Here is a 14,687-nt window from a genome sequence, read left to right on the forward strand (position 1 = left end):
AGAGAAAAATGTTTTTGTTAGTCAACATTCTACAATCTAAGACTGATAACTTCTTCTTTCTCCCCTTTACTTTGTTAAGCTGAAATCTATATGTAGAGCTCACCTATATGCACAGATTTTCTTGGACTATATCACATTAGAATTGAGATGTGTTAAAATGTTTCTTAACTCCTGCACTTACACTGCTATTCTGGTTCAAATACCACCTTTTTGTTGTTAGAACTAAGTTCACTCTGTCTAGAATTTACTAATAAAAAGAGCACCTTTCTCCATGTATATGTTCATTTTCTAAGCAAAATCTAAAAGCAAAACCCCATAGATAGATACAGCATAGGAGACACAGGAGAACAAAGAAACAAATTCATGTTGTTTCTTCTGAACCCTCCCCACAAGTTTTCCTCTTTACATGGCAGAAGTAAGAATGGGCTTCTCAACCTAGCTTTTTGCTTCAAAATGCCTTATTATTGTAAACTTAAGTTGCTAGATCAGCCACTTTCTGTTGATGAAATGCAAGAGGGCTATTTTGTCCTTCAGCAACAAAACATGTGTGTCTGGGTCCTTCATATTGTACAGAGAATGAAGTCTCTTTGAAAGAGAGGCTTGGCCAGAGCTGCTGATGACACCATTACTACTTTTAACTCTGAAATAGGATGCAGCAATCCACTTACCGCTGTCACATTTGATACCTCTCCAGCCAACATCACATTCACAGGTCCCATCTCCTTTAATACCACTGTTGCATCTCCCATTCACGCAGGGACATTCTAAAAACAAAGGGGTGATTTTAAATCTGAATAGCTCATAAAACAGTAATAACAATTAGCATACCCTCAGCTCTTCCTTAGCCTCTTCTAGCTCTTCGTGATTCAGTTTACTGAAATATTTTAACATGATAATTTATGCATGTTTTATAATAATAATAATAAGTTGGAAGGGACCTTGGAGGTCATCTAGTCCAACCCCCTGCTAAGGAAGGAAAACCTATAACATTTCAGACAACCTATAACATTTCAGACAAGGTTTTGCAGTTGCGTCAGTTATACCTTTGTCTACATTTACTAAAAATTGCCTAAGCTATAATATTACAAGTGTAGCACACATAATGAGGTGTGAACAATGGTGCTGTTTCTTTCTTTTCAAAGCCTGAAGTGAACTCTGAAGAATTATAGCTGGTTGCCTTATGGAAATCACTGAGATCCAGTAAGCTATTTCACATTCAGTTGATCAACATCTAATACAAATGGCAGAGTGGATCTTCATACTTATTAAATTATTGTTAATTCATTTGTTGAACGACCCTTCCATGTGCACAACAGTACACTATATTTACCAAAAGAAAATGACCTGGCTTCTAAGTGAATAGCTTGATTTGCTGACAAATCCAACAATATGCACAATTGGGAAGCATACGGGCAATGAACAATATCATTATTCAGAAATACGTATCTCGATGAAAAATGCAATAGTAAAATGTTAAAAGCATTAGAAGATAAAATTAAGTAACAAGTTGATAAAATGTTGGATTATTCATTGATAGCATTTCAGTCATATGGATCTTATTAAATTGCACTCCAAGGAAATCCCTCTGAAATTTCATTGTGGTCCACAAGAGACAAAAGTGAAAGGACTGGGCTAGCATAATTTGTTATATACGTGGCTATAACTGTTATTGCAATTACTTGGAAACTTAGCAAAGTAAATGATCCGGAAGCCAGAACTACCTTGGTCACAGTTGGTGCCATATTTTCCTTCAGAACATTGCTCACAGGCCACTCCTTCAAATCCTGTTTCACACTCACAAGACCCAGTGCCATTGGTGCCATCCAAGCAAATTCCATTGCCAAAACACGTCTTTCCAGATAGCCCTGGGCAAGGCTCACACTGTGGGCCATAAAAGCCTGCACAACATTCTCTGGTCTAAAAAGAAGTAAAGACTTTAGACCTACTGTAGTTGGAATCCTTGCGGGGGGGGGGGAAAGAAAACTGGAGAGTAAGGATGGCATTCTTGAGCTGGTTGTCAACAGCACATAGATAACTTTTGGGACATAACTTTATTATTATACATAATAATCCACCACATTCTTCATCCAATGTACTGTATCGTTTATTTTAGGCTTTTTTTTCTTAAATAACCAAGGATGACTGCAGTTATACAATACATGTTGCAAACCATGTGGTGGGCAGCATATACCTGTAAATTTAATAAATAAGCATGCTAAATCAGTGTTGCTCAGTGCTAAGTAATCCTTTGGAGTAGTTTCCAAAAATTTACCTGTGCATAAAACAGTATTAAATTTTTAACTATTCCTTTTAGGAATTATTATTAGGGTTCACTGCGCAGTCATCCAGATGTTCAGACTGAATTTGGCATTTTTATCAAATCCTCCCCAAGGACTTGAGATAGGCAGATATTATTTGATGTGTTGAAAGTATAATCACAAGATGTAAGGTATTCTATTATTATTTTGCCTCTAAGGGTCACATGGGGCAGGGGCTGTAACATTTAGGGGGAAATAATTAAAGAAATCAAAATAGCTGTTTTTCAACTTTTTTTGTAAGCTGCCCAGAGTCACTGACAGTGAGTGAAAACCCATCAAATTCAAATTCTTATATTTATTATCATATATACAAACAATCTCCCTGCCCCTGAAAAGAAAAAAAATCGTGACACTAGAACGTGCCATGTTACCATTGAATTATTACAATTTGTATGTGGAGGCTCAGTGCCCTTCAACTTTTGGATTAAGTATCACAGGCCTAGAGCAATGTATCAATCTAACCCTCTTTTACATGGTAGCAATAGTATACTTACAATTCTACTTTTAGCACATTTTGACTGGCATCCAACTTGCATTTTTCTCTGATAGATATAATAGCAGATCCCCTTCTTGCCTGGCTGTATGAAAGAATAATCATTTTTAGTGAAAAAGATTTAATAAGACATATGTGAAATCCTGCAAAAAACTACTCTAAATTGATGTAGTATTTTACATATACTTCAAATAATGTAATATTTTACAAATAAAACAACTCTATTGGCTTTCATTTGAACTCAAACCTGAGGCCCAGACCTGCTGTGATTATATTTCTTAAATCAACTATTCATGATAATATTTACAGTTTTCTTTACAAGTAAGTTCTTTAGAATTTTAAGCAACAGAGAAGGCTATTTTTTCCTGACCAGCCACCTCAGATAATCCAAAATAATAAAACAACTGAATCAGGCTTTCTCGGGCTACTTCTTTCTCCTCATCCTATTTTCTCCACAATAACAACCATAAGATGAGTTAGGCTGAGAGAGTGTGACTAGTCCAAGGTCATCAGCTGTCTTTTATGCCTAAAATGGGATTAGAACTCACATTCTCCTGGTTTCTAGGCTAGTACTTTAATCACTGCACCAAACTAACACTTCGATGTTGCTCCCTATTTTTAGCAATTTCATTCTCAAATACTTACAATTATTGTACTTCCAATAGGGCAGAGAGATATTTGTGAGCAGGGTACACACCTTCCCTTAAAAAGAAAACACACATTTGCCAAACAGTAGACCAAGAAAGCATTTCTGCATTGCTAGATAAGCATAAGAGATCTTTCATGTTCAGAGCAGCTTTAATTGTTTCCTCGCTTAGTTTGCTTTCCTTATCTTTCATACAATTTCTTTCTTTGTTTTGTATCTCTTATTTTGTCATCTGAGGAAAGATGATACTTCACAGGGAAAGACTGTGATATTGACCCAAGCATTTCTTTTCAATCTTGATCCATAATAGATTGCTGTGAGGCTGTACAAGAGGGAATGATAAATGATGTCCTGAGCATCTTACAAAATGAATGGTGTGAGATGGAAAATCTGGGAGTCCTGACATGCAAATAGATGGACTTCAGATTGCTATGGTATTTCAAACACCAGGGTAGATACAACTTTACATCACAAATGCCCTTCTAGATCAGAATAAAAGAATAACAGAGTTATAAGGGACCTTGGAGGTCTTCTAATCCAACCCCCTGTTCAAGCAAGAAACCCTATACCATTTCGGACAAATGTCCAATCTCTTCTTAAAACCTTCTGTTGTTAAAGTGCGATAGAATTTAATGTTTTATTGTTGTTAGCATATTCTAGATTATGCTTGTTTGTATTTTTATACCCTGTATTCAGCTCTGGGAAGTCGGGGAGGGGGGAGGGTAGTGTAGGGAGGGGTTGGGGAGAGGGGAGGGGGAGGAGGGGGGTTTTTTGTATCAAAAAATGTACTGTAAAACTTTTCAATAAAAAAAACCCTTCTGTTTTTGTAGCACCCACAACTTCTGGAGGCAAGTCATTCCACTGATTAATTGTTCTAACTGTCAGGAAATTTCTCCTTAGTTCTAGGTTGGTTCTCTCCTTGATAAGTTTCCATCCATTGCTTCTTATCCAGCCTTCAGGTGCTTTGGAGAATAGCTTGACTCCCTCTTCTTTGTGGCAGCCCCTGAGATATTGGAACACTGCTATCATGTCACTCCTCATCTTTCTTTTCATTAAACTAGACATACCCAATTCCAACAACCGTTCCTTATATGTTTTAGCCTTCAGTCCCCTAATTATCTTTGTTGTTCTTCTCTGCACTCTTTCTAGTGTCTCAACATCTGTTTTATATTGTGGCAACCAAAATTGGATGCAAAATTCCAAGTGTGGGCTAAAGCCCAGACAATTGTTGAGAGCATGAAAGGTATACAGGCTCAAACCTATAAGTTAGAGAGAGGCACGAACAATAGGAAAGATAGTTGGGAAGGCAGATAAGAGTTGAATTGGTCAAATAATTATCAGATGGCAGCATAACTCACTCTCTCCCTAGGCCAAGTAGCCTAGGGCAGGGATCTTCCACCTTGACAACTTTAAGACTTTTGTGTACTTCAGCTCCCGGAATTACTCAGCCAGCTATGCTGTGCTGGCTAAGGAATTCTGGCAGCTGAAGTCCACAAGTCTTAAAGTTGTCAAGGTGGCAGACCCCTCTCCTAGGCTACCTAGTGTGTTCCAACACACTGAGATGATACCAGAGTGAGAAATGGTGTTTTAATATTAGGTATATTATATATTAAAAATTCCCTTCTCATTCCTATGGGTGATATGTTTCCTCCTCAATCTCAGGTCCTTTACCAGAGGCCTGGGAGTTTGAGGTTTCTGTAGAATATCTTATCTGTTCCTTCCACTGCAGTCTTCTGCATAAAAAACTCTGGTGTTTTTCCTGTGATTTGTTGGAGCTATTTCCACTGGTGTTAATTACCACTGGTTAACCCACAACTAACTAGTATAATGGCTTGCCTTCAGAAGTTGTGGTTGCTCCATCAATGGAGGCTTTAAAGAAAAGACTGGACAGCTACTTGTGTAGAATGGTAAAGGGTCTCCTGCTTGAGTAGTGGGTTGGACTAGAAGTGATCCAAGGTCCCTTCCAACCCTGTTATTCTGTTATTTTTAGGTTAGGAGTTCCAGCCCCAAATGCCAAATCTTTTCTTGCCTGTATCAGCCCAAACTCAGGCCGTCCATAGGCAGTAGTCGCAATTGTGACAATCATTATTTTGCATACATTTTTGGATTGCTAACAAAGAATATATATATATATATATATATATATATATATATATATATATATATATATATATATATGTGTGTGTGTGTGTGTGTGTGTGTGTGTGTGTGTGTGTGTGTACTGTATATATATATATATATATATATATATATATATATATATATATATATATATATATATATATATATATATATATATATATGTTTAAGTATTTGTCAAGGTTTTTTGAATGGACCTTGCTAATTAACTCTTTCATTCCTGTTTTGGCCCGGCTCAGGGCTTATCCACAGGAACTAGTCAACTTATGACAGCTCATTATTTGTGCAAATTATTCAAATTGCTAATAAAGAATTTGGGAGGCTAAGATGATCATTTCGAACTATTTATGTTCTCATCAGTTAGTCATACCCTTTATCTGAGATTATCTGATATATACAGTGCTTTTTTTGTAAAAGAAAAAGGTGCCGGAACTCATACATGTCATACAATCCACCTTGCCTATCCTACAAGGTTCCATCCAAAATATATGTGTGTGTGTGTGTGTATCTGTTACAGAAACTAGATAAAGCCAGATTGGTAGAAAGTTCTGTGTTGCTTTCTTGTGTTAGACAGCTGTGTTATTATAATGTTAATTGCAACATATGTCATTAATATTTAGCACAAGCCAAAAATCATTATGCTTTAAGTGTATATCGATTAGTATTTTTTCAGTGCATGCTAATTAAAAATGCAATGCATGTTCAGAAGGACACAACTTACATTTATAACCACAGTATCATTAATATCACATCTGTTCTTTACAATTTCCATGACTCTTCCCAGTCCATGAATTATTCCTTTATCTGTTGCAACATTTGGGTAATTTATAGGTGCCTCATTTATGTAGAGCTGTGCACAAAATGTTAATACATGTGAGAGATATTACTTATAAAAATATAGCTTGCATAACATTTACTCCCGCCCCCATTTTATTCAGCCAGTATGTGTAATAAAGGTCATTGCATTATAAAACCTTCATCTGATAGTCTGCAGTTGCAAAATTTACATTTTATTCAAACCTCTGTACATCTGTAAGAACAGATTTTGTTTATTTCTGATCTTACGACTAAACTGCATATAGTTTAAAAGCATGTGATTAAATCATGAAAATGAAACTATTCGGTATCACTGTGCATCACTCTGGTTCTCTGAGCAGCAGCATCCATGGAATGGATAAGGAAGATCAGACTGATGCAATGCAAGACTCACCCCTTTTCTAAGTATATTGCAAGGGCAACAACTGTCCCCACAGGAGCAAAGCATGTGTTGAAGTATCATAACATTTTTTTCATCATGAAAGCAGTAAGATCTTATGGATGCTGCTGTCTCTGTTAAAAATCTAGTCTTTGGAGTAGATCTCCCAAAGTGATGACTAATAATTATGCTGGGTAGAATGATGGGCTTATATTCCATCATGTCTGGAAAGCAGGAGATATGGAAAGTCTGATTAAGACCATTTGGGGGGAAAAATGACCATCCCACTACAAAAAATACAGCCTTGGAAGAAGCAGTAAAGAGACATTAAGGAGATTAATGTTGATTCATGTGTTCTCAATCCTACTTTCTAAGATCTCTCTCAAACCCAGCACTTAATGCACAAATTTAATGTTTACATGTGATGAGTGGCCTCATTAACTGAGAGTGCAAATACATTTACATACAGTATACTAATACATCCTCTTGGGGAGTCTGGCTTAAAAACCTCCTTACTGAAACCAGTGGGACTTTTCTGACACAGTCAATTAAGCCAATGTAGATCTTTTCTAAGAGCTGGTGTTTATATAAATAAATTACAGCAAATAGCATGATAATGAACACTGGTTTCACCTGAGCATCATGAATGAAGAATCCTACTCTGAAGGAAAACCCAAGCATGGTTGTCTTGAACATCCCATTATGCAGGTCATTTTTCAAGAGCTTCTCTCCCAAGATAATATGATAGCGGATCTGATCTTCATTCTGTGGTTTCAAAGAATAGTGATTGTTGAATACTTAACAGGATGTCAAATTTCCAATTTTTCTAATAAAAAGATGGTTGTCAACATCATTCAACAGCCAGAAGATGTTATTACTAATTACCTTTTAACTGGATGTAAGGATTTTAATTTAGAAAGAGAGCAAGCTTATGGTGTCATGACAGAGAGGTCATAATTTACAATATGATCACACTTTCTGGATTATTTGCTAAATAAGATTTGTGGTTTTTTTTAAATTACAAACCCCTATTTAAATCAAAAACTGCAATGAAAAAAGCATCCAGGTCATAGGATATATTAATTATATCTCTAACAGGAACTTTCTGAAAAAAACATTCTGAATTTACATAGGTACAAAATATATTTATTCAGTTCTTGCTTCCCACTACATTTGTCAGAGACACAAGAATAGGACAAAAACCTCTTTTGCCCTTTTATCAGAAAAACCATAGAAGGGAAAAGATTAAGAGATTTTTTTTCTCATCTGTATGATTTTTTTCTCTAGAAGGCAGACTCCACATTTCTTTTGGATTTAAATAAAAACATGACTTGCATTTGATTCTAAGGCCTCCTGTGTTCTGTCGTCATTTTTATTCAGATACACTGAGTCAGAGAGTAATGGGTCCACAATGGTGTAATCAAAGGGTCATCTATTTTATATACATGGGTCACATAAAAAACAGATGTAGTTTTGACAGCATTGTTGTGGCCACCATCTTGACCTCTTTTTTTAACCATACACTGTGGATACCCCTAATGTATAAATTTACTATCTGCTTATCCTTATTTTATAAAAGCAAAGAGGAACCATCATGAGTTAGCTTTAAAAGAATAAGTGATTTGGTTAATAATCACAAACTCATTTATCACTTTATTGCACTGCTCCTGCTGTGTTTTATAGAATGGTGACAAATTTCTCTGTTCAGTCACGATCTATTCTGGATTTTGAATACTCCCTTTAATTCTATTTATCTATCTTATCATCCTCTTATGATTTATTCATGAATCTATTCATTTGGGTTCATTCTGATGTAGAATTTTGGCAATCCAGAAATAGAAAAGAACAAAGTGATCTACCCCTTCTTGCAAATTGATAGCAACTTGCTTGTTGGCTGCAGAAATATCTTGGGTGCTTTATCATGGTAATTTTATTTGGGCCCAATATCAAAGAGTCAAGGACAAATTAGAGATCATTACAGTCATCCTCAACTTAGGACCACAATTGAGCCCAAAATTTCTGTTGCTAAATGAGACATTTGTTAAGTGAATTTTGCTTCATTTTATGACATTTCTTGCCGGAGTTGTTAAGTGATTCACTGCAACATCATGAACATGAACCAGTTGCCAAGCATCCAAATTTTGATCATGTGACCATGGGGATACTGCAACAGTTGTAAGTGTGAAAAACAGTCATACCCCCCCCTCTTTTAAAGTGCTGTTGTAACTCTGAACAATCATTAAATGAAGTCATTAAGTTGAGGACTACCTGTATGGAGTTATGCTCCAAAGCAAAGACATAGTTATTCAGTCAGAATAGGCAGAGTTAATGCATCTCACTCAGACACTGCTTATTTACAGTAGAACTGCAGAGAACATGCTATCCTTATGCCAGAATGCACACCAACACCCTTTACAATGTGTAAGGAATGGTTATTACTGTTCCAGTTCTGCTCTGAACAATTGAATCATTAGCAAACAAACCTCAGTTAAAGATATTTTCTTAAGAAAAGGCTTGGGAGTTAATACATACTAGAGATGGTGACTGTTTATCCTTCAGATAACTTTCAATGGCGTTATTACTTGGAGCAAAAATCGAGTATACATGAGCCGCTTCTATTTCATTTGCCAGGTTGTAGTGCTGTTATGCAAAAACAAATGCAAAATTATGAAGAACATTTGTTTGATTATACGTGGCAATTTTAATAAGAACATGAGTATTTACAATAATATAATTCCTGAAAATGGAATAGTCCGGCATCTGTTCTAAGCGAGGAAGCAGTTTTGGCAAAGTGCCACTCACTCCTCTGAGAGGTGCCAGAACCTGCAAACACAAAAAAACACAAGGTCAGATTCAGGCAATTCATTTTGCTGCAGTAAGATTCAGCCTATCTAATACTATAGGAAAATAAATAAGGATTGGTATATATCTGTAATTCAAGAGACCCCCCCAAAATTACTATGAATTTAGCTGCTAAAAATTGTCGCTTGATTTTCAGACAAAGAATGATAAAGATTTACTTCATACCAAAGCAAAACAGCTTTGTACAAATGCCAAATTCCTAACAAAATGGGCAACAATAGGCATGACTCTTGGTCAAAGATTTTAACACTGTATTTTACATGATTTACTAAAAGGAAATTTTGCTAGTGGAAGGGGGAATCACAGTCAGGAAGTATTATTTTTGGAGTAAAAATGTTACCAAACTTTATAGTGAATAAACTTTCAAAATCTACAGAATGTTCTCCCAGGTGGATGGACAAAATAACTTGGGGGTATTTAAGAAAAAAATATTGAAAATACCTTATCTATTATATGAATAATCCCATTTGTGGCTGCAATATCACCAGATATTATGTTAGCTCCACCAATTAAAACACTCTGGAAAAGAGAGACAAAAGTAGCTTATTTAAAATGCATAACATTTGTTGGATTTCTATTAAAAATGGCTAAATAAGAAATTATGTTCTTCCAAGGGTACTGTAGCCAAAACTTTTGTTAGCAAATTTTGCCTAACATTTGCAGTTCCCTGTGTCTGAAAGGTGTTTTTTTCCAAAAGGTAACTGATTTTTTTTCTTGAAGAAGCTTCTTGGATGAGAAGCAAAGTGTTTTCAAAAGAAAAAAAAAACCCAGGAAAGTCCAATTGCCTTTTGGAAAAAGCATCTTTGGGACAACCATGACATGGATGATTGAGAATCTCCATAAACATTTAGCCATATAATCCAAATGTTCTTTTCTATTTGCAACTTTCCATTTCGAATTATGTCCCTTTGGGCAGATAAATGGGGTACATTGGTAAAAATTCTGCAAATTTTGCTGCCATTTAATGGTCGTGATTTTTACATCCAGGATCTGGCAACCCAGATTCTGTAATATATTAACATTAACCCTAGATCTATGGAATGAAACCACTCTTCATCCTTTCTCACCTGAGATTACAAGATTGGGCCCATTGGTAACATGTACCTTGAGTTGCTCAATGTAACACTCATCTGTGGCTTTTAACCGAAGGAAAAGGTTCAAAAATAATTATTTTATTTTATTATATTTTATTATATTATATTATATTTTATATACTATTCCAAACAATTATTTTCAAACCAGTTTCAGCTCTGTCATACCATGGTCCCAATGTTTCAGGGTACAAAAGATTTCTCATTTTGGATTTTTGGAGAAACATGTTTAAATTCAAGATAACACGAGTTCGGCATATCTTTTCTTAAGTGCATATGAGAGGAACAGCCTAAAGTGATGGGTTGTAGCATAATGGCCAACGTACCCCATTTCTTTTTGACAATGTTAGGAAGTTGTCCTGCAAAGTTATTGCAAATCCTTTAGACTGTGACAGGGTTTGGAGATCCTCAACTTTGTATGTTCCATTTAATATGTGATGCCTAATGGGAGAAAGCATATTTAAATGAGGTAAATTATTGATTTGCTTATAGAGAGTTGCATCTTTCTGAATCCAAAACTATTAGTGTAGTGCCAACTCACAGCTTACAGTAGCACTAATCAAACCATAATCATCTCCAGCATATAGTATCTGAAAATGGTAAAGTCTTTTCTGTAAATGGGCCCCACTACTATGTAGTTACTTGCCATACGTAAATAATTTCACAATCATATGGAAGGTAAGTGGTTGAATCCACTATTATATTTTCAAATAAATATTCACATCTTTTCTATGCAATGCCAGTTCTTTTTTTATTTCATCTTTGTGACCATACTTCGTTGTTTTCATTTTGTTTCATTTTGTTTTGTTTTTTTCAGTTGTTTTGTTATTTATATCCTGCCATAAGTTTCTTTCATTATCACTATTGAATTCTTATGTCACACTGAATTTATATCTTGATTTTTTTTCTCTGAGACCTCAAGGCAACATGTATGGGGAAGTCTTTTCTCTTGAATCCCCACAAAAACAATCCTGTGAGGGAGCTTTGGGTGACATCCAGAAGGATCTTGATGGACTTGAACACTGGGCCCTATCTAATAAAATGCAATTCAGTGGTGACAAAAGTACTATTTTACATTTAGGCAAGAAAAACCAAATATATAGGTATATAATAGATAGCATCTGGTAACTGTGAGAGGGATCTAGGAATCCTAGTAGATAACCACTTAAGTATAAGTCAGCAGTGTGCTGCAGCTTCCAAAAAACCCAATGCAGTCCTTGGATATATCAACAGAGGCATAGTATCAAGATCTGAAGTGTTAGTAATGCTTTATACTGCTTTGGTAAGACCACACTTATAATACTGCATCCAATTTTGGTCACCACGGTATAAAAAAAAGATGCTGAGCCTCTAAAAAAGTGGAACAAAGATGATTAGAGGACTGAGGGCTAAAACATAAGATGAACAGTTGCAGGAACTGGGAATGTCTAGTCTAACAAAGAGAAGGGCTACAGATGACATGATAGTAGTCTTCCAATATTTGAGGGGCTGTCACATAATTTGACAAAAAACAAATTAAGTGGCACAAGACATTCATAGAAACTTAATTCCTCCCCAAACCAGAATGTTCTGAATCTGAAGTAAACAGTAGGTATCTCCTAGATGACCCAAGGGAGCAAAATATTATTATTTTTGCTAATGTTATGAAATTAAGTTCTGGGTTCAAATACAGTGAAAAAAGAAATGTTTTCTTTGACTTGAGCTTCAGGATTTTTAATCATGCTATGGACCTGTAGATTTCATAATAAGAGTTCCAAAAGGCTTTTTCTGACTTTTTAGTTCAGTCTCTTGCTGAAGGATAGTTTGGTGGTTTTGCATTCCAATATTTCACATTCCAATATTAACCATGTATGGCCTGTTTAGCATTTTAAAGTGGTAAAGTTCAACAGATGATACCATCTCTTGTTACAAGTCTTTAGATGCTGCTGTTCTGAAGTCAGGTGATGCCTGACTCAATTAAATTAAATTATTTCTAGTCAGGATACAAAGAAAGCTTTAAGAATTTTAGAACTATTTTCTTAAGTATGTCAAAACTTTCATCTTTATCTCCTCTTTTGCTAATGTACAATTAGAGTAATGACTTGGGAGACAAATGTGTTATACCAATTAAGATCTCTGTACAGTATAAAGCAGACATGTCAAACACAAGGCCCGGGGGCCGGATCCGGCCCGTGAAGTGGTTTCATGTGGCCCGCGAAGCCATCCTGGAAACAGTGAGGGAACGGCCCCCACTGCCTTGGCCCCGGCCCAGAGACCCTCCTTCTGCCAGAGACCCTCAGATCTGTTCCACTCCTGCCCAGGCCCCCATTTGCACCCTTGATGCGAACGATGTAGAGCTGGCCACGCCCACCCAGTAGGCCATACGCACTCTAGCCATGCCCACCCAGTAGGCCACACCCACCCTGGCCATACCCACCCGGCCCCTTGAGGGCAACCGCAATGCTGATGTGGCCCTCAATGAAATTGAGTTTGACACCCCTGGTATAAAGGAATTTGAAACTCTCTATATGAAATAAACAGAATAATTATGAACAAAATACTTTATCATACTTGGTTAGGAGCAGAATGTTGTTTTGGGATGTCCAAAAAGCAGCTGTATATTGATCCATGTTTTGAATTGCTTGGTGAGAAGGTGCAAGGATAGTTATATTGCTCATATCTGTCAGCATAGTTCTTATTTCAGCTGTCTGGAGGCACAGAATAAAATGCATTCTTATTAATATGTCAGTAACTGAAATTTTTCCTAAAGTCCATGGGGATTCAATTTTTATTTTTATTATTATTATCCAATAGTAAAATAACAATGAAAGGACTTCAGAACTACAACAGCAGTTTAATCTTGATCATTCTGAAAAGCAACAAGATTTTTTTAGGAGCAAAGTATCAATGTCAAGCAGTTGAAATTTTTCCCCCCAGTAAGATAATCTTTATTGTCATTTTTTTTACTGTGGGCACAATGGTGGACATAAAAAATGAAATTTAGTTGCCCGCTCTCAAAGTGAGACACATACATGACACACACCTAAAACGTATTATATACAACGTATGTATAGAGCCACATCCCTACATATACATAACAATAAAATATTAAATACTGTCCAACTTGAATATATAATGGAAGTACATTTAATTATTATATTTAATTTTATTAAACTTCATTGTTTAATACATCTCAACAAGTGATTATATCATTTTTGGAAGAAAGATAATGTATAGTAAAAACCAGTAATGAAATTGCCACTAAGGTTGCAACTCCCGTAGGAAATAGAGTCATTGAACTCAAGGGGATTTTCTTCTTAACGTACATAACTAGAGGTTTGCACCATTAGTCCCTTTCTTAATAGTTTTGAAGAGATACTCACATTAAACCATTCATTAAAGCCAGCTGTGCCTGACAGAGAAGTCAATTCCTGAATAGGGAAAAAAATAAATTACTATTAGCAGTTACTATTATCATGATACAGCGATGTACTTGGTATGCATAAAGGGTCATAACAATGGCTTCCTGATGCCTTGGGTGAACCTTCCTTGGTACATAAAGTGGAGTTCAATTCAGGAAACATCTGGATGACTAAAAACCCACGTTTGTCTCTGCCCGACTAGATAAACAAATGTAAACAAAGTTAGAAAATAATTATAAGTTCAATAAGAGAGCTTTTACTCACATCCATAATGTTGCCATAGCATATACTGCCATCTCCTTCATATCCGTTTGAGCACACACATTTCCAGACTCCAGAAGTTGTGAGCTGACAAACTGCCTATGTGGAATAAATAATCCTGTTAAACATTTGTGTCTGTGAATTCTTGGTATGACATAGTTTGCAACATACAAGACAGCTCATGAGCTGCTACTAAGGCATCAGCTGTTGGCTATGCTTCGGTCGAAAGTCTCAAGTGTACATATTTACATGCTTGTGACTAAATCATACTGCAATTAACT

At 36.0% G+C, this 14,687-nt stretch overlaps 1 protein-coding gene across 1 annotated transcript in view; it reads right to left on the reverse strand.

Moving 5' to 3' along the window:
- The window catches only part of STAB2 (stabilin 2), a gene marked incomplete at its 5' end in the record, with an annotated part of 104,997 nt that overhangs the window by 40,645 nt on the left and 49,665 nt on the right, over positions 1-14,687 (reverse strand). The window contains 11 exons of the mRNA XM_083365378.1: positions 669-764; positions 1,722-1,917; positions 6,318-6,446; positions 7,425-7,556; positions 9,324-9,431; positions 9,516-9,614; positions 10,095-10,172; positions 11,071-11,185; positions 13,295-13,431; positions 14,050-14,154; positions 14,410-14,505. Coding sequence (XP_083221504.1) covers positions 669-764; positions 1,722-1,917; positions 6,318-6,446; positions 7,425-7,556; positions 9,324-9,431; positions 9,516-9,614; positions 10,095-10,172; positions 11,071-11,185; positions 13,295-13,431; positions 14,050-14,154; positions 14,410-14,505 — 1,291 coding nt within the window. The remainder of the gene's footprint in view (positions 1-668; positions 765-1,721; positions 1,918-6,317; positions 6,447-7,424; positions 7,557-9,323; positions 9,432-9,515; positions 9,615-10,094; positions 10,173-11,070; positions 11,186-13,294; positions 13,432-14,049; positions 14,155-14,409; positions 14,506-14,687) is intronic.

This window comes from Vipera ursinii (assembly GCF_947247035.1).
Source record: "Vipera ursinii genome assembly, chromosome: 6".
Lineage (NCBI taxonomy): Eukaryota > Metazoa > Chordata > Lepidosauria > Squamata > Viperidae > Vipera > Vipera ursinii.